Genomic DNA, 26,322 nt, shown 5'->3' on the forward strand with positions numbered 1-26,322 from the left:
CGCCGCGGCCCGTGTTTCCGGGGGAGCCTGCGGCGGGTGCGCGCGCGCGCTCGGGGGAGGCCGCAGGGAGCAGCAGCCGCTGCAGCAGCAGCTGGGCCATGGCCGCGCGCTGGGCGACCCGCTGCCTGCGGAGCCAGCACGCCCGTGAGTGACCCCGATCCTGCGCGGGAGTAGGGGCAGTGCCGCCGCCCCCCCGCCCCGCCCCGGGCCCTGCACTTTGGGGGGAGGGAGTAGGGCAGTGACCTCTCCCCCCCCCCCCGGCCCTGCACTGACTATTGGGGGTTGGGTGTAGCTATGTGTTATTTGCATAGCTTCCGCAGTGTGGTAGGTGTGAACACCAGGTTCCTTCCCTCTGCTGACCTGAGGCTTTGTCTCCACTTAAAATGCGACAGCTGTGCCTCTGTAGCACTTCGGCATAGGGCAAGGCTACAACTAAAATGATGCAGCACTTCAATGAAGATGCTCTACACCAACAGGATGCTCTTCCCTGGCATAGTTAATCCACCTCCCTGAGAGGTTGTAGCTCACCTTTCCCACTGACATAGTGCACTCGTGTGTGTGTGTGTGGGGGGGGGGGGCGGGTTAGGTTGGTATGACTACATTGCTCAGGCATATAGATTTTTTCACACCACTGAGCCCTGGTCTACACTGGGGGGGATCAATCTAAGTTACGCAACTTCAGCTCTGTGAAGTTGAGGTACTTAGATCAATTTACCGTGGTGTCCTCACCGCAGTGAGTCGACTGCTGCCGCCCCCACCCCCACCCCGGCTCCTCCTGCACCTCTCACACCAGTGGAATGCAGGAGTTGACAGGAGACAGCTCGGGGGTCGATTTATCACATCTAGACTAGACACGACAAATTGATCCCCGCTGGATGGATCCGGCGGGTAGTGTAGACGTACCCTGAGTGACATAGTTATACAGGTCTGTAGTGTAGTGACCATAGACACTACCTGTGCTGGAGCTGTGAAATGGACAAGAAAGCCAGCTCCTGGCTCCCTAGCCGGGCTTCTTGGCTCCCCGCTTGCTGCCAGGAACGGAGCAGCTGACCAGACACCAGGCATGAATCTCCCTGCCGGGAGCCTGGCTTCCCTCCCCCACTCCCGTCTCTTGTTGCTGTAGTTAATCTACCTCCCCGAGAAGCAGTAGCTAGTTTGACCAAAGAATTCTTGTGCTGACCTAGCACAGTCTACATTGGGGGTTAGGTTGGTGTAGTTACATGTCTCACAGGTGTGGATTTTTCACACCCCCAAGAGATGTAGGTATATCGAGGTAAATTTCTAGTGTGGTCCTGGCCTCGGTTATAACTCTGTGGTTTACCTGTCTAGGCACAATGTTTTAACTTAGGGGTTTGGAAGCAGCTCTTGTATTGTGCAGGTTTTTTTGTAAGAGTAATATTCTCCCAACCCCCCGTGCCTGATTTCCAAAATGTTTTGTTTTGTTGTGGATCACCAGTGATCCATGGATCATTTCCTCGTGGACTACAGAATGTGAAATGTTTTGGAAATCATGTGATGTGTGTGTGCATGCAGAATCACTTGTATAAATAATAAAATTCATATTTTAAAATAAAATGAGATGTTTGTTACTAAAAACAAAAGCTTGCAAAATTCAGTTATGTGGGACAAGTAAATTTGTTTAAATAGGCAAGAAAATTATTATGGTAAAGGCTGAGATGTCAGCTGGTAAATTTTTATAACTTTGCAAGGCTTGGACTTAGCTAATGTATTTAATTTAGTGATCTGAGGTGCTTCTTATTTATAATCATTGAGTTAAAAATGGCTCTGGATAAATATGGACAATAATTTTTGTAGTTATTCATGCTAAGGTGTGGGTCATCAAATCTCGGATTTCATGATGTAAGACAATTGTTGTAGGAGTCCGAAAGGAATGTTTCCTCATGGGCACCATTGCATAGTTAAACTAATTATGCCTGGATTTTTGTGTTCTTTTAAAACATCAGGTTATTCTCCTGCAGTTGGGGGTGGTTTACAGGACATGATGCAGCAAGGATTTTTCATACAGGATCAGAACACAAGTTCTTTTGAGAAAAAATTATCCCACAATTCCTCTTATGTATTCATGAGGAGAAAGTAGAGAGAGATACAGATGCAATCATGGCTTGTGATAGACTCAAATACAGAGTCTGAAAGATTACAAGTAAGATTTTAGGTTTGTGCTGAGCCTTTCTATTTAAAGGCTAGCCTTTCTATGTTTCTATTTCTATGTTGTTTAACTTTTGAATATTTAGGGTCTGGTTTTTGCATAATGAGTGATTATTACAAATGTTAAGTGTGAACTGGAAGTTAGTTGCATTGCAATATGGATACAGTTGTATTACAATTAAAGGTTTGTTGAGTTAGTGGCTCATGTTTTTCTACTTATTGACTATGCTAATCAGTCTGTTTATATCTGTTTGTGAAATATTTTGAGAAGCTGCATGTTGCTTAGTTAAGTCACTTCTTTTTCCAGGGTTTATTTCAACAGCTCCTGCTTCTCAACTGTCAAGAGCTGAGATTGTTCAGATGCGTAATGAACTCTTCACTAAGGAGAAAGAGAGACAGTTGTCTCTCTATCCACGAATTGAGAAGATTGAAGTAAAATATGTTGGCAAATCTCATCCTGGCACTTCATTTGTTATGAACAAAGCTTTGTCTACTCCATACAATTGTGCCATGCGTAAGTAAATGGAATCACAAACTGTTCCATTGTGTATCAAAATCACTTTGCTGATAAATGTATTTACCAACCAAACTGGCACATACTACTATTGTGGTCATTGTAAAGACAAACGTAGTGGTCCAGGTAATAATACATACAATCATAGTATTTCAGTTTGTACAGATAGTGGGATTTAAGGAAAAAGTTAATTTCCATGGATTCTGATAGTATTCCCGCACAAAGGTTTTTCCAGCAATGACTCTTGCATTTTGGTATGATAAGTTTAGAACTCTAAATTGCAAATTTTAGCTATATTAGAGGGTTGTTGATCACTGCCTTGAATTCTTTCACTTCTTTTTTAGACTTAAGTGAATGGCATTGTAAGAAATCAGTACTGGCACTTGTGGATGGAGAGCTTTGGGACATGTATCGGCCTTTGACCAAATCATGTGAAATTCAGTTTCTTACTTTCAAAGATGAAAATCCAGAGGAAGTGAACAAGGTAAGTCAGCGTCTTATTTCTTTATGCAGTTTTTCCTGTCTTATCCCTGATTCAACTCCCAAGGAAGTCATTGACGTTTTTCCTATTGACTTCAATGAGTAGGTTAGGGCCTTAGTTTGAATGAAATGAATGAAATTCTAGCTCTTTTGGTTACATGAGAAAATGCAAGTTGTTAAAATCACACATTTTTTGTTGGCTTCATCTCTGCTGCTGTTTGGACAGTCTACTATCTCCACCAATTTTTGCACCTGTATAGGAAAGCAAAATCTTAGTCTGCACTCTAGAGAAACCAAGAGTTGTATTAAAGCCTGAAAATTAAGATATTAAGAAACCTTTTCCATCAAGCTGCATATGAACAAGATTGACACTGCAGTAGCTGGGAATAACCATGTTGAAAAACTTTACTGAAAGTATAGTAGGATGCATAAAATAAGTTTAGTCTAAATTTCTGTAACAAATTTATAGCCTACTAATCCTACACTAAAGATTCTACATTATATAGAGGGAAAGAGGGTTTATGAACAGTTCCAGACAGGGAAAGGAGGAGCAGAAGTAGTTGTGTTTGTAATATGTCTTTAGTGCATTAATACTGGCTCAAATATGGTAGAAGAATTGATTTGTCACTACATGTAAGTATCTATTGCTTTCACCAAATATATTTATTTATGTAGTTGATCCATCAATTCTAAGAATTCAGGTAAAATCCTAGTTTGCAATTTAGGAATGTTTTTTGTTACATTATTATATTTATATTTTGGGAGCACCTGGGAAGCTGGGTTAGTGTTCCCTCTGCTTTAAAACAGGGTCGCACTGGAAGAAATACGTGGTAGGCTCCTAAACGCCACCCTACAACTCAAGTTCCACATCCATCTGTTTCCTTGAATTCCGTGGGCATGAATAATATAGGTGGTAATGTTGATGTTTAAACTGTCAGTTCAGACATCAGAGTTGTTGTTTCAGGTTGTCTAAAGACTCCAGTAAACACTTGATTAGTGGACACTACATTAGTTTACATCTGGTTCACATTTTGAAGTTTATCTTCACATCCATAAGGGGTTAGTATCTTGATTATTTCTCAGTGAAAATTTAGACCACAAAATGCAGTCACTGGGGCAAAGCACTAGCTTGCAAAATCACTGTGTACTGTTCCAGTTCAACCCCTTTCTTGAAATACTGTAAACTTTAGAACTTACTCTAGGCCTGAAGATATAGATACATAGTAACTAGTACTTCCTATCCTCACCTTCAAGGTCCTCTATAATCTCACCTCGCTACACCTCTCTTCACTTGCTGCTAATTCTCCTCTCTCTTGATCTACTACTTGCATCCCTACCTCCATGCTTCTCCCTTTATCTCCTTCTCATGCTCTCTCCACTCTCTTTCATGCTGCCTCCTGCAACTTGAACAGTCTGCAAGATATTCTCTCCATCCTCTTTCAGATCCCTCCCTTGAAATACTTTTTTTTCCGGAAATCTTTTATACCTTATTTTCTCACCTTTCTTTACCTTTACCTTTTTCTTTATCAGTTGACCTGTCTCTTAGAACCTGATCCTGCAGTTAGAGCCACATGGGTGGACTATTGAAAGATCAGGACTGTTGATTCAAAGCTTCTTCCAAAAGGGTGAACATGGAGTTCTATTTTGTAAAGCTTATGTTTGTAGCACTGTATAAATAATAAAATACTTATATTTTATTAAAATACTAATGCACAATGGAAACTAGCAAATTTATGAGGGATTCAGTTTTAAAGGAAGAGTCACTATTTGAATCAATAGCTGAACTAGTCTGTCATGAATTGGCAACTTCAGTATAGTAAATTTTGTTTGAAATGCTCTTTATTACAGGCCTATTGGCGTTCCTGTGCCATGATCATGGCATGTGTGTTAAAGCAGGCATTCAAAGATGAATACTCAGTCAGTCTGATCAGAGCTCCAGAAGTGCCAGGTGATATAAATTTTTTTTGTTGATAAGCTTGCATAGACCCAGTTCAGGTGCATTCCAGCACATTTAGGGGCTCTCTTTCCTACTGATGAGAGGGATTTATTATTCCTGCATTTCTAAAATGTGTCACTGTAATGTCTGGGTGCTCTAGACATTCATTTTATGTCCAAGGAATGCGTACTCTGGGAGTACAGCCCAGTTGTACCTTCTCTCTTCCCCTTTCCCTCATCATTTCAAGGGTCAGACATTAACATCTAGTGATGTTGGAGTGACATCACTAATGTGCTTGTAATAATTGGGATTTCAGAATTGCTTATCTGAACACTTGAAATCCCACCCAGAATGCCTGCATGAAGAAGTGGTCTTGCACCATGTCCTGAAAGTGGCAAGACTGACGCAGCCTAATTTCTGCTGGCAGCAAGTTTTACAGTTTTGGACCCTCCATTAAGGATACAGTGACCCAGACCGGTCTGAGGTGTAGTCTCGCCTCAGTTGGAAGTGTCTTTGCTTATCACAGCTGCTTTGTCAGAGTGCAGAAATAGAGGAGGTCTCTGACATAACTGGCTCCAAGCTCATTTAGGGCTTTTAAGATGAGGAAAAGGACCTTAAATTATACCTTGTATGATAAGCTAAAGCAACCAGTGTCAGATATGATGAACTGATGTTTGTGTGAAATTTCCTTTAACGTTGTTTACTCATGTAAAATATCAAGTTATATTGGGGGACTATTGTAATAGTTAAGCATAATAGCAAAGAGCCTTGACAATTTCTGCTAATCTGTAGTCTGAATTTTTTTACAATTTTAAATTGACATAAGCAAAAGGTTTTCATATTTATTGTTAAGAATATATATTCAGACTGCTGGAAAGAGAGCATTTCATCCTTGGGCTACTTAAGCGAAGCCTGAAATTGGTTGGCTATCTGACAGTACGTCAAAGTGCACTATGAAACTTTTAGTGTGCCATAGCAGGGTCCTCACCGTGACTTCGTGTGGGGCAGATTAGTGCACAGTACAGTTACACCTTGGCTTGTTGCGCACAAAGTCTTCATGTAGACGAGCCCTAGGTGTTTGATACGTGTGAAGCTGGTAGACTGACTGTCAGGTTTGACAATAACATACCATAACTCCAAATGGCTTTTAGGCAGAGAGGCCAAGGACTGAATAAATGTGCATGGAGACCATGCTGTCTCCTCCTACCTCAGTATGTTGTCAGAGTTTGAAATGGTGTTGCTGCTGCCTGTGTTACCTCCTCTGTGGATAAATAAATGACTTCAATATTATATTCTGTCTGGCTGGCACCTTTCAGAAATACAATCATCTGTACAAGTGAAAAGTGCAGAAATACTTCAGAGAGGAGGAGGGCCTGAGTTTATGTCATACTTATCCAGAAAAAAACTGTTTTGATGAGTGGGTACAGACTGCCATGCTCTTATAAAAACTGTAAATACCTGGAACATATTTTTGGGGTGAATATTTAAGAAACAAACAGAATCTGTCATTTGGGTTTTATAAAACCCAAACTGTCCAGCTGTGATTATAATCCACAGATTTCAGCTTGTGATCCTTGCTATATTTCTATAACAGAAACAGCCTTGTTTTGGCCCTTATTTATTCAGACTAGTAATGTTTTTGTAAAAATGTTGAGGCCATGAAACAAAATGTATACTTTGTTACAAATAACAGCATTTTCTCTGGCTCTGCAGTGATCTCTGGAGCTTTCTGTTATGATGTTGTTTTGGACAGCAGGCTTGATGACTGGAAACCAACAGAAGTAAGTACAATTTATCTTCTGAAAAGTCATTACACCTCTACCCCGATATAACGTGACCCGATATAATGCGGGTTCGCATACAACACGGTAAAGCTCTGACATGCTGCTCTGAGCTGCATATTAAGGGTGCCGGGCTGGAGCTGAGGGGTTGGAAAAGGGGCAGAGGATCTCAAGGGCGGTTAGAGGCTCCCCCCCCCACCCCCAAAGGGTCTGGGAGGCGGGAGCTGTGGGGGGGCACTTTTGGGGGACCCGCAGTCCCAGAATCGCCCGGGGGATTAGCGGGGGGCCAGGAGCAGCCCGCTCCACTTCCCTCGCACTGGCCATGTCGCTCGGGGGAGGGGGTTTGGGGGAAGGGATCCCCCTTGCACTCACCAGCAGTGGAGGAGCCCGGCTCCAGCCCTCTCCACTCTGCCAGCTCCCAGACGCGGCGCTCCGCTTCCTGCCGCAGGTGAGTGGGAAGCGGGGTGCCGCCGCTGGGAGTTGGCGGAGTGGAGCGGGCTGGGGCCGCATTGCTCTGCTTCCCGCCGCTGCTGCTGAGTGCCTGTTGGGGTTGGCTGTGGATAGGGGTCAGAGTAGTCGGGGGACAGGGAGCAGGGGGATGGGTAGGGCATGAGGTCCTGGGGGTGATTAGGGATGGGGGTCTCTGGAGGGGGCGGTCAGGAAATAAGGAATGGGGAGGGGGGCAAAGCAAGTTCGTTATAACATGGTCTCACCTATAACATGGTGAGATTTTTTGTCTTCCGAGGACTGCGTTATATCGGGGTAGAGGTGTATCATAGTTTACTCCTCCTTTGTTTCGGTGACCTCTCTTTTTTTAAAATGGGAGCAGTCTTGCTTTACTGTGGCAACAGTTTAGAGACCCCTATTACCTGACTACCGCAGGCAAACCTCTGCCCCCATGTGGAGCCCCATTAAATTAAAGATGGCTGTAGCTAGCACAGTTTTTTTCTCCAAGTATGGAGAAGGTGATATATGCTTACTTAGAAATATTACGAGTGTACTAAATATTAAACTGTAATTGTCCTCAATAGTCTGCATCTATATGGCATGTTTAAGCAGAGGGCTCAAAGCTGTTTAGACCTTTAATCAAGCCTCATGACTTCTTGTGAGGTTAAGTGAAAACAAATATATTTCACTGGGCAGGTGTTTGTTCTTATAATGCATGCTCACCAGAAGAGGGGAAAAAAAGATGTATGGCTAAGGGGGCAATGTTAACAAAATACAGAATTTCACTTCAGTGCAAGCTGTAGTTTAACTTGCCCACTTTGAAAAAACTTTCTAAGGTAGTTGTGAGTCATCTTCAGGTTCTCAATCAAGTAAATATTTTGATTGTTGCAAATGTCTTCTGAGTACTGAAGTTTGATTTTTGGAGTGGGCAATCAGTTCTGTATTTATTGATGTATCAGTAACGTCCACTCTTTTGAATTTGTTAGTAAAGAGGGCACTTCCAGGTGGGATTTTGATTGATCGCTGGAAAACTAGCCAGGGATTAGCCAGATTAGTGTTCAGCAGTGGCAGGATCATGTCTATGCATATAGTATGTTTGGAGGAGCTTGTGGAAGCTCTTCCAATGAATTAGAAGTCTCACTAAAAATTTGGAAATGGGAGTGCGTGGGTTATAAGGAATTCCCATTTTCTTTGGGCCTGATGCAATATCGATTGAAGTCAATGAAAACACACCCATTGATTTCAATGGCAGGGGCCACTCCCATTTAAAATAACTGTAATGTCCTACCAACAGTAATCATTACCATGCCTATTGCTGATAGATATATTTATAGGAATTTATAGATCTGCTATGAGTATCCTTAAAAGTTTGTTTGTTTACCATTTTTACTGCTTGTTACAATGTTTTTTATACATACAATGTGTATTAAAGAGCAGCTGAAGAACAGGGGTAACATAGTCTACTTTTTTGTTTTAAGGACAACTTCCGTTCTCTTACAAAAGAAGCATACAATCTAATTCACAAAGATCTGCCATTTGAAACATTGCACGTTGACGCAAAAGTGGCATTCGAAATGTTTCAGCATAACAGGTCAGTGTTTATTTCAGATTTAAACAAAAATAGGAAAGACCAAATTGGATTGCGAAAGGAAATATAACCTTTAAAAATGTGACAATTGAAGTATGGAGGGTTAGATCCTCAGTGTAAATTAGTGTAGCTCCACTGACTTCAGTAGAGCTAAACTAATGTACACTAAGTTTTCCTCTTAAATGCGTACACTAAGTGGCACTATAGTGTATAACTGAGTGGTATTTAAGAACTTGGAACAGTTATGAGATTTTGTATTTAGTATCAAAATAGTGATATCTTGACATTCTTAAAGTTCTTTCACCATATTATTCGTGATTAGATTCCTCACATGCTTATTCTTTTAAGTTTTTTGGTCTATACAGCACATCTCTGTATTGAGAGATTCAAATTCAACATGTGAATCCAGTAAGTTATCCTCTAAATACCATTACATTTTACCATCAGCCTTGGTTAACAGGTGACTGGCTATGCTTGGCACTCCACCCAACTACCTGGGAGGCAGTGTGACCTAATAGATAGGTAAGCCCCTTCATTTTCAGTTTAAACCGATTTTTACCAGAAAAATCGCAGATTTTACAAAAAGGATTATTTGTTTTTTCCGACTTTCACCTTACTTTTGTATCATTCAAATATATAAAAATAACTTGTTTTATTAGGAAAATACAATACATTGCATGAGATATATGTATTATGATAATGCATTAGTCTGTGTGTGTATATGCAAAGCTGTCTGTTGAAGTAAGGCTATGTATTCGATTAGAAGATGCACACAATAAACAAACAGGCACGCACACAAGCTCTGAAGTGTGTGTGCATCTGAATGTACTAATGAATCTCACATCCACTTCGTACACATTTCAAGCTGTTAGCAGATGCTGTTTAAAGAGCTGACACCCAAAAATGGGAGGAAAACAAAAATGTGTCAGAATACATTTCAGAAAACAAGGCGTATTAAAGTTTAAAAAAAACAAACAAAAACCAGGAGAAAAGGATGAAGTTGAGTGTATACCCTCAAATGGTAGGGCCCAGTTATTAAATGTAAATATTTATAGGCTATTAGTTCTAAGTCTACAGCGGTAAACTGTTTGTTCAAATGAAAAGTTTTATTTGGGGATTGGAGAGGTATTGTTTTCTTAAACTCAGAGATGGCCTGGTGTTTTGAGTTCTGTTTTAGTTCTGCAGCAAACCACGCTGAATTTCGTTAATCAAAGCATTAATCTACTGAATACTTTTTTACTAGTTTTTTCCACCGATCTTCACCTGTTTCTGTTGTTGTTGTTGTGATAAACACTGATCAATTCCTGTGAAAAATAAAATAAAATAAAACACAAAAACGAAGTGCCCTATAAATGGGGTACTGACCAGGGCCTGGGATTTATCCCTGGCTTGGCCGTGATCTACTTTGTGATCTCAGGCAAGTTGCTTTACCTCTCTGTGCCTTTCTTTTCGCACCCCATAGTTGTGGGACAAAAATAATGGATACTAATGGACTCCTTTTTTTTAATCAAGTGAAGAAAGGCATATCACCCGGTGGCTGGAAGTTAAAGCTGGACAAATTCAAATTAGAAACTAGGCAGACATTTCTGCAGTGAGGGTGTTTAATCATTGTAACAAACTACTGAAGGAAGTGGTGGATTCTTCATCACTTGATGTCTTCAGATCAAGGCTAGATGCCTTTCTGGAAATTATGCTTTAGCTAAACACAAGTTAGTGGACTTATTACAAGGTAGCTGGGTGTAATTCTGTGGCCTTTGTTGCACAGGTGGTCCGATCAGATGGTCCCTCTGGCATTAACATGTTTGTATCTAGAAAGGCTTATTTTTATTGAAATGTTCTTTCCACAAAACAAAATGAATGTAACTGCTTTGAGCTGGACTGGCTCATTCATGACATACATACTTTTCTTGAGATATGTCAAAAGGGCCTTAAAATATGAAAGGTAAGGGTTTAAAATTGTTTCTAATCTTATGAATATTGAGCACAATTATTAAAAAGGCTTCTTTGATGCATAGATCAAAGATTTTTCTCATTATTTTTCCCGTATTAACTTAATAGTAGAGTTAAGGATTAGGTTCTGAAAGGCTCCCATTGACTTCAGGGGGCTTCTGCATCAGACCCTTATAGATTACAAAAATAATATGAAGCAACTTGATTGTTTTTGCTTCTTCATATATGTAACTTTATATCTGACAAATTTGTGAAGTGTGCTGGTTTTTTTTCAAGGTACAAAATGGATTCAATAGAACAGAAAGCATCGCAAAATCCTGAAGGTATAGTAAAGTTACATAGGTGAGTAAAACTTGAATTTTATTCTGTAATGATTCACAATAAGGTCCAGTTACTTTGCAAAATTATATGCATCTGAAAAAAAGATAAGTGACTTGTGATGTATTTTTAATTAAACTTTGATTTCTGGGTTAGCTGTATTCTGATCTATATAGGTTCTTCCACAGCACCATTATTGTTATATTTAACTCTTGATGGGGGCTCATTAAACTTTTCAGAAAGCTTTTAAGATAGTGGGCTTCCTTCCCCCACTGCCTCCTGCCTCCCATCTCTTACTGATGGTAAACACTGAAAAAAACCCATCACTTTAAAAGCTTTATATTAAGGTTCTAAATTAAAAACTAGTTTTAGCAATTTTATTGTATTAGAAGAAAAATACTTTAAAACAAAAACTAAAATGTTCCTGATAATCTTTTTATGGCAAAATCTCATTCCTTTTCCAGTTTTGGCAAACCGTAGTCCTGTCAGCATTGCATTACTTACACTTATGTTTACACTGGAGTCAGATTGGAACTGGCTTCAGGTGTTAAAAGAAAGAAATGCAGAAGAAAGTTGTAGGAATCTGATTGGTGAAGGGAGAAATTGCTTGAGAGGGGAAGAAATGTTTGTCAGTCCATGAGCTGTAAAAGGATCCATTTTTGGTTTAACCTCATGCATGCTATTCAGACCACTTGATGTTTGTGTGTTACCATGAGTGGTGGTTGTGGTTTGGAAACTCCCTACTATCTTTGCAGAGATGGCTAGTTTTGAAATAGTGTTTTTCCTGGGAAAACTATATTTGCAGAGCACAGAGTGGGGACTGAGGACAGAAGGGAAGACGGGTTGGCTGATCTTTGAAGGAAGTGTGTGATGTGAAGGGTTTTTTTTGTTGTTGTTTTTTTTAAATTCTCCTGCATTTTGTATATTTTCCTGGGTTGGTATCTTCGTTCCTTTTTATTATTATTATTTATTTTATTTATTTATTTATTTTTAAGCATTGGAGTTTTCAGATATATGACAGGGGGAAATCCTCCTTGAAGCAATAAATAGAATCGTAGAATCATAGAATATCAGGGTTGGAAGGGACCTCAGGAGATCATCTAGTCCAACCCCCTGCTCAAAGCAGGACCAATCCCCAACTAAATCATCCCAGCCAGGGCTTTGTCAAGCCTGACTTTAAAAACTTCAAAAGGAAGAAGATTCCACCACCTTCCTAGGTAACCCATTCCAGTGCTTCACCACCCTCCTAGTGAAAAAGTTTTTCCTAATATCCAACCTAAACCTCCCTCACTGCAACTTGACACCATTACTCCTTGTTCTGTGTTCTGCTACCACTGAGAACAGTCTAGAAGATCCATCCTCTTTAGAACCCCCTTTCAGGTAGCTGAAAGCAGCTATCAAATCTCCCCCCCCCCCCCCCCCCCATTCTTCTCTTCCGCAGACTAAACAATCCCAGTTCCCTCAGCCTCTCCTCATAAATCATGTGTTTCAGTCCCCTAATCATTTTTGTTGCCCTCCGCTGGACTCTTTCCAATTTTTCCACATCCTTCTTGTAGTGTGGGGCCCAAAACTGGACACAGTACTCCAGATTAGGATTAGTTTAGGGGGGAAGAATAGAGGGGAAGGATCATGTCCCTCGATCTGCTGGCAATGCCCCTACTTATACATCCCAAAATGCCATTGGCCTTCTTGGCAACAAGGGCATTGTTGACTGGTTGATCAGGATGAGGCCAAAATGGAGTTTAAAAACTTTGATCCAATGCAGCTAGGAGTACAATGACTGGGCAAAACATTACAAGGGAATCTGTTTTAGCCATTTGGAAGTTCAACTGAATACAAAAGGCCACTACAATTTTCATTTTTAATGTTTTTCTTTCACAGGGCAGCTTTGGCCCTTGGGCTGAAGCCCATTGAGATTCTGCAACAAAATATGCTTAGCTGACTTTTTGCTCAATACAGCCCTTAGCCGGCAGGTTGTACCAAAGGCTAAAACAAATAAAGATCATAGAAGTGAGAAATGAGTATTATGTCAATAAAATCCAAATCCTGCCAATGCAGTGACTCTTTTATGCAGCATATTTTCTAATGCTTTGTCTGGTCTTGTTTTAAAATGTCTCAAGCAATAGGGCTTCCACCAATTCCCTTAGAGGACTACTTGCTCTCTAACAAATCTAGCAGTTTTTCTTAATATTCAGCCTAAATCTTCTTTTTCCTTATTTCAGTCCAAAACAGGTATCTTTCTCCCCAGTCACTTTCACTCAGACCCAGCATATGGTTTCTAAAGTACACTGGGTTATATTCATAATGAAAGAAATATAAATAATGCTCACTGTAATTTATGCTTCAGAGCAGTATAAACTACAACTCATCTGCATACCTTCTCACACAAAAAGACCAGTTTTTTTCCTAATAATTTTTCCTTTTAGAATGATTATTCTGAGGTCAAATAAGTTTTGTCTCAACTTTAAGCAAATAAGGTTCCTACTTAGAGAGGGTTTGTCTCACTGAGTTTGATTTTTGATTATATTAAGTTTCTGCATACAATTTATTTACATATTAAAAATATTTCAGATAAAATGCTAATGATATTACTGTTTGAGCTCATTAAAAACATGCAGTTTTATTTAGAATATGTTTAGCGTTCACTGCCAAATGCTACCTTTTAGCAGAGGAAGGACTTTCTGACTTTGCTGCTAATTCAGAAAAGGGGACCTTCCAATATCATCCGAATAAGTGACAATAAAGCTATTATTCTAGTCATTAATAATCATGCAAATTAGAGATGGAAAGACTTATTATCTAGGTCACCGAGTCCTCCCCTGCCAGTACGTGACTGTTCTCTGCAGCCTGTTTATTAGTGCTTTATTGGCTTGTTTTAGCAATTATTTTACACTTCAGCTTACAAACATCAGAGCAGATAGATTATTTTTCTCAAATTCTGCATCACTAATATACGAGACAATACTGAATTTGCACCATATAAGATACATCATTAAAACATTACAGGGTTTGTGTCTTTTTTTTTTTTTTTTACCACCACTAGTAAACCAAGCTCTTGAAAAACACTAAGTTAAACCGTAATTTAATAGCAGGCATTGGACCTCAATGACAGCACTCACAATAACAATACTCTTCACACACCTGTGAAACATCTGTTTAACAGGTTTCAGAGTAGCAGCCGTGTTAGTCTGTATCCGCAAAAAGAAAAGGAGACTAACAAATTCATTTGAGCATAAGCTTTCATGAGCTACAGCTCACTTCATTGGATGTTTAACAGCATCCAGCTGCCAGGACAGTGCCTTGAACCAGTGTCACAACAGTAGGAACATAATATATACCCACAATGCCAGGCTCCACTCTGGGGATTTTAAATTACACAGTTTGATTCTGTACAGGGTCTTTCATTCAAATTACACCTATGGGTTTATATTGGTACAGAGAGGGCCAACAACTGCTGAAACAAATGCACATTTCTCTCTAGCAGTTTTTCTTCTGAGACATTTGTGAGTCTGGACACAATACAACCACCCCTCTCTACGCAGGCCGTCCTTTGTGTAGAGCAGTCATATTCAGCCACACAAGCGACACAGCCCCCAAGGCACTTCAGCCCACCCGTTCCCTGGGTGACAGGCAGGTCCGGCCACCCCAGCGCCCACTCGCCCCTGCCCCAGAAAGCCCAGCTGGTGCCCCCAGTTACTTACATTCTCGGTGTCGCGAGGGCAAGGGAGTTCTAGTGGACATTTAGTGTGTGCTTTTGGGAGTAGATCCTGCATATTGTCATAATTCCATTAAAATCATTGTAGTTATGGCAGTTTACATCAGCTGAAGATCTGCCTTTTGGACTCTAGTTTTAAATTACTTATTCAGGTTAGGAAAACATGCTGAACCTGAAGTTTTCAAGGGCACTCCTTCCCCAGATACCAAGAATGCTGAACTGTAGTGGGATGTTTGGTTTGGGATTTGTGTGGGTTTTCTCTTTTGGTTTAGACAGAGGTTCACTATAATTTTCTGTAGATAGGCATTTTCTAAGTGATGATAGAAAGAAATAATCATGTTTGTAATGCCACTATACACGTACATTTACTGTGAGTTTTATTGTGCTCCAATTAGGTTTGGTGACTTTGTAGATATTAGTGAAGGCCTTCACATTCCGAGGACAAGTTTTTGCTTCCAGTATGAAGTGACAGCAGCCCATAATCTCCAAACCAGCCAGTCTGAGTCTATACGAAGGTTTCAGGGTGTGTCTCTGCCAGTTCACTTAAAGGTAAGTAATGCATTCAGTACAAATATTCTTTGCTTAGGGCAGGAAGGAGTGGAAGAAATCTTTTTACATGTCTTCAAATCCTTAGCATATGCAGTGCCAATATCTTGTCATAGTTGTTTTGAGAATAGGGTGACCATATGTCCCGATTTTATAGGGACAGTCCTGATTTTGGGGGCTTTTTCTTATATAGGCACCTATTACACCCCACCCCCATCCCGATTTTTTACACTTGCTATCTAGTCACCCTAGGTGAGAAGTAGACGAGTGGAAGGCCCAGAGAGTGATTACTTTAGGAGTGTCAAGGCTCTGGTTTCCCGGGCACTATTTTAGATATTGAGTCAAAACTCTTTAATACAGACCAGGCTCTGTGACATTAGTTTGTTTTTTTAAAATATACTTGTCTTCCAGTACAGTTATTTTACTCATGTCATTTCTGGAGAGGTTCTATAATTGTCCATCACATTTTTCTTGTTCGTGTGTTACTGAGAATGTTTCCTCCAAGGGAAACAGCAGACTGTCTATTAACGCTTTTAAATGAGTGAAATTTCGCTGCACGTCATTCCAAAGTGGAAAATAAGAATTGCCATTCAGAATCAGACCTCTGGTTCCTCTAGTTCAGTGTTCTGTCTATAGTCATCTATACCAGATGATTCAGAAACAGGTGCAAAAAACTCTGTAGTGACAGTTATGGAATATCTTGCCCATAGAGTAAAGTTCTTTCTAACCTCCATTAGTTAGCTTCTGGCTTATGCTGTGCATCATGGCCCTATCTATACGGGGAGTGCCAAGTTCCAGTTTTAGCACCTGTTTCTTCTTTTCTCACACTCTTCCTCTCACACATACGCACACCTTTCTAAATTGTTTACTTATGTTTTGGGGGCTACCGTTAGTCTTATATTAGCCCAAATTTCTCTGCCTCAGTTGCCAGCAGAGCAGGGTAGGAGCTTTTGCCCCTAATGAGAGCCAGATCAGCTGTCCACGGGCTAATCCTTTAATGTATGCAAGATCATCTGGGGGTCTCAACCTAGTGGCCTCATGGCCTTCATTTTTTTGCTGAGAGCAGTTTATTGCAGAAGCAAAAACTTAGGAAATGTCTTGCTTAAAAGGGGTTTTTAAATTGTCAAAATACTTAACAGCAGCGGATACCTCAAGCCTTTCAGTCATAGAATGTGTGGTGTGGTTAATGGGCAGTGTGATTTTTTTTTTCCCCCCACAGAGGTCTGTTAACGTGTATAAACCCTAACACTGGCTGACACTTAATTGCTGGGAAGGGTACTTCTCTGTCTCCTCTATAATTCACCACTACTTCCCTCTGCTGACACTGCTGGTGTAAGTGTGAATGAGAGGTCAATTTTATGAATTTGCAGAGGTGCCAGTTAGATTTTTAAAGCTGAAATTGAACAAACTAGATTTGCCAGTTTGAGAAGCATTGAGGCCAAATTTGACATAGAATTTAATTAGGGAAACCACTTTTTATTGAGTCTAGGGAACGCTAGCTTGCTAATGAGCGCTAGGTTCTTTTCAGGTCAAGTTTTACCTTGGAGCATTTCTCAGATCAGCACACTTTAATTATTCTTAATCAATCCACAGTTTATTAATTCACCGAGAATCTCACTATATAGTCAACAGTTCATAAATCCAGTTTAGATACAGCAAATGTTCTAGGTGTGTGCTAAACACAAGATACACAGTCTTCTAAGCAATTAATAAAGACAACTGTTGAGGTCAAGCACTTACACCAGAGAACAAAACAAATTGTCAAGATTTCTTATTACATCATAATATTCAGTTATCAGTTCTTTAGTGCCTTTAATACATTTGTCACACTTCAAATAATTCACCAAGGAGTAAGGATGCACTTGTCTTAAGGCATTTTTGTGAATGTGGTCCCTACTATTGGAATTGTTTTGGTATGAAAGGGGAATGTTTAAAATGTCAAAAGTAACTGCTTCAAGTTACTGTTTTTCTCTGTCAGTCCACTTTGCTTGGGCTTATAAAGGAGAATGTATATTGCTTTACTTAGGCTTGGTCTACACAACCAACTGACCTAACTTGCCTGGTGTAGACCGCGCTATGTTAATGGGAGGGCTTCTACTATTGACATAGCTATCGCTTCTCGGGGAGATTGAGTATCTATGCTGACAGGAGAGCTTCTTCCGTTGGCATAGGTAGTGTCTTCACTAAGTGCTAAAGCAATGCAGCTACAGTCCTGTAAATGTAGACAAGCCCTTCGTTTAAATCCAAAATATGGTTACTTAAGATCTCACGTGAAAGAGTGTAGACTCAATCAGATAACATTGTTGTTAATGTTAAAGAACAGAAAGAGAGATACAATCTCTGAAACAAAATCTCACTGCTGCTTAGTCCTGTTAACCCTTGGATGGGGGGTGTTCTTCTTTTCCCTTCGGGGGCCTATCGTGCAACGGCCAGAAAAGTTGATCTTCTGTGGTCTGAAAGGTCTTCCACTTCACACATTTAAATTGTCATGCTTAGTAAAAACAATAGCTTGGGAAATGTTTTGGAGGTGTGGCATATCAAGTGTTACATTCTGAGAGTCTTTCACATGGCTACTCTGGGTATCTGTAGCACTTCTGGATTCTTCAGTGTCTCTGTGGTTTTGGTCAACTCTTCTTCTTAGTGCTGTAACCCTGGAGAAGGAAAGAGGCAGCCCACATGGATTCCGTGAGCTCTAGGGTCCCATATGGTGATCTCAATTTATATATCCTGTTTCAGGATTCGCTGGAGGAGGGCAGTCTTATTTTTTTATTGGGCCCTGGCCAAAAGTTGCTCTCGCTTTCAATTTATAGTTTCTCTGCTACTTCAGCTGGTGTCCAGTAGATGGCAATGTATAATTAGAGCAAGGCAACATCATTTTGATGAATAGTAAGTTAATTGAAAAATGCATTTTTGGGGCACTGAAACTAGTCACAAATTTCTGTTGTTTGGTAAATAATTTCTTTGTATATTTAAAAAAAAAAGAGGAAGAGATTTTGAAAATCAAAACAGTTGGTTTTGACCACTTTGAAAGTTCAGTTTCAACATTTCATTTTGAAATGACGTTTAGATTAGAAATTTAGTTAACTTTTTTTAAAAAATGGAAACGGTGAAAAGCATGTGAAAACAACCCAATGTGAAAGGAAAAAAAATCATTTCAGGGTGAATGAACTGAGAAATCCAATTATTTGCTCAACTTCAGAACACATTTTGATCCTTTTTTGTTGGAGTCTTTTTATGTTTGATTAATTTGAAGGTATTTCTGAATTCTCCGGACTATTATTTGGAATTCCTCTTCCCTTATTAAGCAATTTCTATTGTTATTTCCAAGCTTTGCATAGATTAAGTGCTCATAACTTTCAATATTTCCCTTCTTATGCCATATTAAAACTGCATCGATCATTTATACAGAAAACAAAATCCTTTATATTTCCTGTGAATTTGGGGAACATAATCAGTACATTATTTTAATTATATAGAATACCTAATACAGAACAAGAGAATTATCTTGAAGAAACAGGACAAATTATTTACTAAAAAAGAAATATATCTGGTTTATAAAGAAGACAAATATACAGAATCTAATTTAAGGAATATTTTATATATTGAACTTTGTTGGGTATCAGAAAAGTTTGGCCTCTGAAACTTGCACCTTGTGGTTCACCCACTGTTCCTAGCTCGTTTAAATCTACATTTTTTTTATACTCCTCTCTAAAACTTGATTAATTTCTAGAATGCAATGGGCCATGTGCATAGGCAATCAGGATGCTACCCTTGTTTGTCAGCCTTTGGTAGATTCTTTATAGTTGCGGGGGGTGGGGGGGGGCGGAGAAAGAGAAGTTCCATCTTCTTTTGCGTAATGGCTAACAATAGTTTGTAGATGTTGTTTAAGTGTTGCCTATTCCTGATGTAATAAAGATTCTTTTGACAATGTTTCTGTAAAATGAGGATTGTTCGTCTTTTATGGTGAGCAAATAAAGATGTGCAACTTGTAACCTAGTTTTGTATTCTTGTTAAGGAAATAGTGAATGTTTTATGCTTAAAGGGGCAGGGAGAGAACTTATGACTGTTAACAGAATATTCAAGACACATTTGACATTTATACATTTTACACCAGAAAAGATATAAAGAAGACCCCAATCCTGTCAACATTTCTATATTTGCTTAAATATATTCATGTGAATAGGTCCATTGACTTCAGTGGGACTATTCATATGTGTGTTTGCATGATAATATCCAAGTGTGCAAGAGAGAGATACCTGTCCAGTTGGAAACGTAATAAAAATTAACTAATTTCAACATGAGCAATCAAACTGCCTGTATTTTTAGTTTTGTTTACAGTGTTGGTGTAGTCATACCTTTCCCAGACTAGAAGAAGCTTGTCTCTCTCACAAACTGAATAAAAGATATTACCTCACATTTGCCACAGGACCTGATTTCAGTTTAATTATAAGTAATTCACTTTTTTCCAGGCTCATCACACAGTATGGCGAAGATTGCTGGAAAGGTCTCGGAGACTGGTAAGTTGAAGTAGCAGCTAAATACGCAGCTTTAATGACTTCTTTTTCTTAAAGTAAAAGATAGAATTGTGTCATACTGTAGAAGTTAGATAATCATAATTGGAGGATACATACAAGAACGTATTTTATTTAAAGGAAGGAATCCAGGCCAAATCTTAAGAAAAATTGAATGCTGCATTAGAATATAAATTAAATAATCTAATTGTTTTTGTAAGAAGGAAAACATTTGAACTTTGTGGAAGCCTGAGTTGCATTAAAAGTATTTCTCTGGGGCACTACAGATCATGGAACTTGGATGATATGTGTATGTGATTGCAGATTTTGTCAGTATGGAATTTTTGGTAGAATCATAGAATATCAGGGTTGGAAGGGACCTCAGGAGGTCATCTAGTCCAACCCCCTGCTCAAAGCAGGACCAATCCCCAATTAAATCATCCCAGCCAGGGCTTTGTCAAACCTGACCTTAAAAACTTCTAAGGAAGGAGATTCCACCACCGCCCTAGGTAACGCATTCCAGTGTTTCACCACCCTCCTAGTGAAAAAGTTTTTCCTAATATCCCAACCTAGACCTCCCCCACTGCAACTTGAGACCATTACTCCTTGTTCTGTCTTCTGCTACCACTGAGAATAGTCTAGATCCATCCTCTTTAGAACCACCTTTCAGGTAGTAGAAAGCAGCTATCAAATCTCCCCTCATTCTTCTCTTCTGTAGACTAAACAATCCCAGTTCCCTCAGCCTCTCCTCGTAAGTCATGTGTTCCAGTCCCCTAATGATTTTTGTTGCCCTCCGCTGGACTCTCTCCAATTTTTCCACATCCTTCTTGTAGTGTGGGGCCCAAAACTGGACACGGTACTCCAGATGAGGCCTCACCAATGTCGAATGGAGGGGAACGATCACGTCCTTCGATCTGCTGGCAATGCCCCTACTTATACATCCCAAAATGCCATTGGCCTTCTTGGCTACAAGGGCACACTGTTGACTCATATCCATCTTCTCATCCACTGTAACCCCTAGATCCTTTTCTGCAGAACTGCTGCCTAGCCATTCGGTCTGTAGCGGTGCATTGGATTCTTCCATCCTGAGTGCAGGACTCTGCGCTTGTCCTTGTTGAACCTCATCAGATTTCTTTTGGCCCAATCCTCCAATTTGTCTAGGTCCCTCTGTATCCTATCCCTACCCTCCAGCGTATCTACCACTCCTCCCAGTTTAGTGTCATCTGCAAACTTGCTGAGGGTGCAATCCACACCATCCTCCAGATCATTACTGAAGATATTAAACAAAACCAGCCCCAGGACTGACCCTTGGGGCACTCTGCTTGATACTGGCTGCCAACTAGACACGGAGCCATTGATCACTACCCGTTGAGCCCAACAATCTAGCCAATTTTCTACCCACTTGATAATGCATTCATCCAGCCCATACTTCTTTAACTTGCTGACAAGAATACTGTGGGAGACAGTGTCAAAAGCTTTGCTAAAGTCAAGGAACACCACATCCACTGCTTTCCCTTCATCCACAGAACCAGTTATCTCGTCATAAAAGGCAATTAGATTAGTCAGGCATGACTTGCCCTTGGTGAATCCATGGTGACTGTTCCTGATCACTTGCCTCTCCTCTAAGTGCTTCAGAATTGATTCCCTGAGGACCTGCTGCATGATTTTTCTGGGGACTGAGGTGAGGCTGACTGGCCTGTCATTCCCAAGATCCTCCTCCTTCCCTTTTTTAAAGATGGGCACTACATTAGCCTTTTTCCAGTCGTCCGGAACTTCCCCAGATCGCCATGAGTTTTCAAAGATAATTTTGCCAATGGCTCTGCAATCACATCCGCCAACTCCTTTAGCACTCTCGGATGCAACGCTTCCGGCCCCATGGACTTGTGCATGTCCAGCTTTTCTAAATAGTCCTGAACCACTTCTTTCTCCACAGAGGGCTGGTCACCTCTTCCCCATGCTGTGCTGCCCAGTGCAGTAGTCTGGGAGCTGACCTTGTTCGTGAAGACGGAGGCAAAAAAAAGCATTGAGTACATTAGCTTTTTCCACATCCTCTGTCACGAGGTTGCCTCCCTCATTCAGTAACGGGCCCACACTTTCCTTGACTTTCTTCTTGTTGCCAACATTCCTGAAGAAACCCTTCTTGTTACTCTTAACATCTCTTGCTAGCTGCAACTCCAGGTGTGATTTGGCCTTCCTGATTTCACTCCTGCATGCCCGAGCAATATTTTTATACTCATCCCTCGTCATTTTTCCAATCTTCCACTTCTTGTAAGCTTCTTTTTTGTGTTTAAGATCAGCAAGGATTTCACTGTTAAGCCAAGCTGGCCACCTGCCATATTTACTATTCTTTCTACACATCAGGATGGTTTGTTCCTGTAACCTCAATAAGGATTCTTTAAAATACAGCCAGCTCTCCTGGACTTCTTTCCCCCTCATGTTATTCTGCCAGGGAATCTTGCCCATCAGTTCCCTGAGGGAGTCAAAGCCTGCTTTTCTGAAGTCCAGGGTTTGTATTCTGCTGCTTTGCTTTCCTCCTTGTGTCAGGATCCTGAACTCGACCATCTCATGGTCACTGCCTCCCAGGTTCCCATCCACTTTTGCTTCCCCTACTAAATCTTCCTGGTTTGTGAGCAGCAGGTCAAGAAGAGCTCTGTCCCTAGTTGGTTCTTCCAGCACTTGCACCAGGAGATTTTCCCCTACATTTTCCAAAAACTTCCTGGATTGTCTGTGCACAGCTGTATTGCTCTCCCAGCAGATATCAGGGTGATTGAAGTCTCCCATGAGAACCAGGACGTGCAATCTAGTAGCTTCTGCGAGTTGCTAGAAGAAAGCCTCGTCCACCTCATCCCCCTGGTCCGGTGGTCTCTAGCAGACTCCCACCACGACATCACTCTTGGTGCTCACACTTCTAAACTTTAATCCAGAGACTCTCAGGTTTTTCTGCAGTTTCATACTGGAGATCTGAGCAGTCATACTGCTCTCTTACATACAATGCAACTCCCCCACCTTTTCTGCCCTGCCTGGCCCTTCCTGAACAGCTTATATCTGTTCATGATAGTACTCTAGTCATGGGAGTTATCCCACCAAGTCTCTGTTGTTCCAATCACATCATAATTCCTTGACTTTGCCAGGACTTTCAGTTCTCCCTGCTTGTTTCCCAGGCTTTGTGCATAGGCACTTGAGATACACCGCTGATCGCCCCTCTTTCTCAATATGAGGCAGGAGCCCTCCCCTCTCACACGCTCCTGCTCGTGCTTCCTCCCGGTGTCCCACTTTCCCACTTACCTCAGGGCTTTGGTCTCCTTCTCCCGGTGAACCTAGTTTAAAGCCCTCCTCACTAGGTTAGCCAGCCTGCTCGCGAAGATGCTCTTCCTTCTCTTCTTTAGTTGGAGCCTGTCTCTGCCTAGGACTCCTCCTTCTTGGAACACCATCCCATGGTCAAAGAATCCAAAGCCTTCTCTCTGACGCCACCTGCGTAGCCATTCGTTGACTTCTACGATTCGACGGTCTCTACCCAGGCCTTTTCCTTTCACGGGGAGGATGGACGAGAACACCATTTGCACCTCAAACTCCTTTATCCTTCTTCCCAGAGCCATGTAGTCTGCAGTGATCCGCTCAAGGTCATTCTTGGCAGTATCATTGGTGCCCACGTGGAGAAGCAGGAAGGGGTAGCGATCCAAGGGCTTGATGAGTCTCGGCAATCTCTCCGTCACATCGCGAATCTTAGCTCCTGGCAAGCAGCAGAGTTCTTGGTTTTCCTAGTCGGGGCGGCAGATAGATGACTCAGTCCCCCTGAGGAGAGAGTCCCCGACCACCACCACCCGCCTCCTTCTCTTGGGAGTGGTGGTCGTGGAACCCCCAACCCTAGGACAGTGCATCTTATGCCTTCCAACTGGCGGAGTCTCCTTCAGCTCCCTTCCCTCACGTGAATAGACTCTTTGTAAGCTCTTATTAAGTAACTTTAAAGAATTGACATTTTTCAAAATTTCTAAAAGATGAGGAAAATAGAATGTTAGCATCTTTGTATTTTTATTTTTCTACATGTTTAAGGTTATATGTGGAATCTGAAATGAAGATTTAGCATGAACTTGAAATACAAGTAAAACTGAAAAAAAGCAATTTAATGTTCTAACTGTATGCAGACATCTGGGTTAAAAACAAATACAGGAGCTTTGTGCCTCATGTATAACAAGACAAATGAGTCAATTTTTTCACTCGCGTCCAAGGAAGAAAGCTGATACTAGGGGTGAGCCTATATAGAAGCTAATGGAAGCCAAAAGGGGAAATGATTGCATTAAATTAAATGTGAGGGTAACCGGAAAGAGTTCTAAAAAGTAAAATGTGCCTGGTGTAAGGAAAGGAAGTTTCCTGTTAACATTCAATCTGGAAGAGAGGACTAGAAAGTAATAGTGAAGCCAGTCGAAGGAAGCATTTACAGTGGCTGAATAAATACAAAAACCATGTTCATGGAATAAAGGAAGTGGAACCCTACTGTAACATCTAGATATAACTAAACTTGGGGAAATTTGGTAAAGATTAAATAGTAAAATTTTCAGACTCTTAAAACTCCAAAGCCAATATTCTGCTTGCTGTTTGAATAGCAGCAGAGAAAAAGCATATCACATCTGTTCCACAATCCGCTAATTAAGAAGCATGCTCAAGGCTAAAATATCGTACAATAGAGAACCCATTTATCTGACCCTCCACTATCCATATTAACCGAACAACCAGTGCACGCTCTCCTGTGGCCGCTAGATGCCGCTGAAGCATTGCACTTTTCCATTCTCTGGTTTATCTTGATTTTTGATTATCTGATCTGGCCCCAGTCCTAGGGGCAGCAGGTTTGTATAATTTTTGGTGGTGCCCAGAACAGCTCCAAGTCCTGCCCCCCCCCGCACCTGCCTTGTAAGCAGATATATATTTTTTAAAATAATATAAAAATGTGAGGGTCTGGGGTGGTGCTAGTGATGAGGGGTTCACAATGCAGGAGGGGGCTCAGGGCTGGGGCAGAGAGTTAGCGTGTGGGGGGATGAGGGCTCTGGCTGGGGCTGAGAATGAAGCATTTGGGGGGTGGGAGGGGCTCAGGGCTAGGGCAGAGGGTTGGGGTGCAGGGGAGTGAGGGCTCTGGCTGGGGGTATGGGCTCTGGGGTGGGGCAGGGCCGGGGCTGAGGAGTTTGGGGTGCAGGCAGGCTGCCCCGGGTCCCCCTCTTCCCTCCTGGCCGCACGCTTACCTCGCCCCAATGTCACTGCACGTGCTCCTAGGGCCCCTCTCAGGTCCAGGAATCCCCCTCGCTTCCCCTGTGGTGGGTGACTGGGGGGGAGGGGAGGCTGCCATCACATGTCCACCTCCTCCCCTGCTGCTGCCCCTCACTGTAGCCTCACTGGCGGTGGGGGATGGGGCTGCCCCTTGCCCAGTAGGGGGCAGGAGTGGTGGTTGCGAGCAGGGGGGCCCCTGTGCTGGTGGAGGGTCCCGCCGGAAAAGGGAAGTGTCCGAGGCGAAAGGGCAGGGTCAGGGTCAGTCTGCCTTGGCACTAGTGGATGGCGGGTACTAGGACCCTGCGGCAGCAGTTGATGCCGGGAGCCAGCAGATCAGAGCGTAGAAGGGAGCTGCAGGGGGGCAGCCACCTGCTTGAGGCAGGGATGCTCCAGGGCCCTCGGGAGGCGCACGGGGGCAGCAAGTGGGGACCATGGGACACTTGGGGGAGGCACACGTGGGCAGCAAGCGGGGCTGGGGGAGAGACCTAACCCCAAGCTTTGGTGGAGTTGGGTTCCAGGTCCTGAATATTGCTGGAGCCCGGGCACCATAGGCCCATATAACTCGCCACCCCTGCCCAGTCCCAGTTAGATAGGATAAACAGGGTTCTGCTGGTTCTTATAAACCGGTTTGAAAGTGTTTTTAATTGATATTGTTTAATTTTAAAGGCAGTAGTACTTCTTGCTGTATACTATCCTTGCTCAAGTATAGTACAGCAGAAGGGGAGAATGTACAGGGTGTGGTGAGAGAATGAAACTATACTTAACCCCCCCCCCCCCCCAAACACTGATGTTTTGCAGGTTATTGAAGAGGGCAGTCTGGAAGCAAAAGATGGAAGTCTGGAAGCAAAAACTGTATCAACATAATTCTTTAATTTTCATGTGTAAATTAATAAAATAAAAATGTTTTGAACATGTCTTGTGTGTTATGTATAAAGATAAAATGCCAAGTTCAATCCTGATAACTCAGTTGAACAAAGTTAAATCAGGGATAAATTTAAGGCTAATATCTCAATTGACTTACTTGATTTTCCACATCTGTTAAAACTATAATTAGATCTGAACTAAAGTTTGAAAAGAGTGAGACCTGAATGTTTCGTGTCTGGTAACACTCAGC

The 26,322-nt window shown here is 41.6% G+C and overlaps 1 protein-coding gene across 1 annotated transcript; it reads left to right on the top strand.

Moving 5' to 3' along the window:
* MRPL39 (mitochondrial ribosomal protein L39) lies at window positions 1–26,120 on the top strand. Its single transcript, XM_077819839.1, has 10 exons — window positions 1–144; window positions 2,474–2,680; window positions 3,025–3,164; window positions 5,009–5,108; window positions 6,810–6,877; window positions 8,803–8,915; window positions 11,139–11,204; window positions 15,291–15,444; window positions 19,911–19,958; window positions 26,007–26,120. Exons 1-10 carry the CDS (start codon window positions 99–101, stop codon window positions 26,070–26,072), a joined length of 1,008 nt encoding a protein of 335 aa, XP_077675965.1. The 5' UTR covers window positions 1–98; the 3' UTR covers window positions 26,073–26,120.
* The last annotated feature ends 202 nt before the right edge of the window (window positions 26,121–26,322 follow it).

This window comes from Eretmochelys imbricata, chromosome 1 (genome assembly GCF_965152235.1).
Source record: "Eretmochelys imbricata isolate rEreImb1 chromosome 1, rEreImb1.hap1, whole genome shotgun sequence".
NCBI classification, from domain to species: domain Eukaryota; kingdom Metazoa; phylum Chordata; order Testudines; family Cheloniidae; genus Eretmochelys; species Eretmochelys imbricata.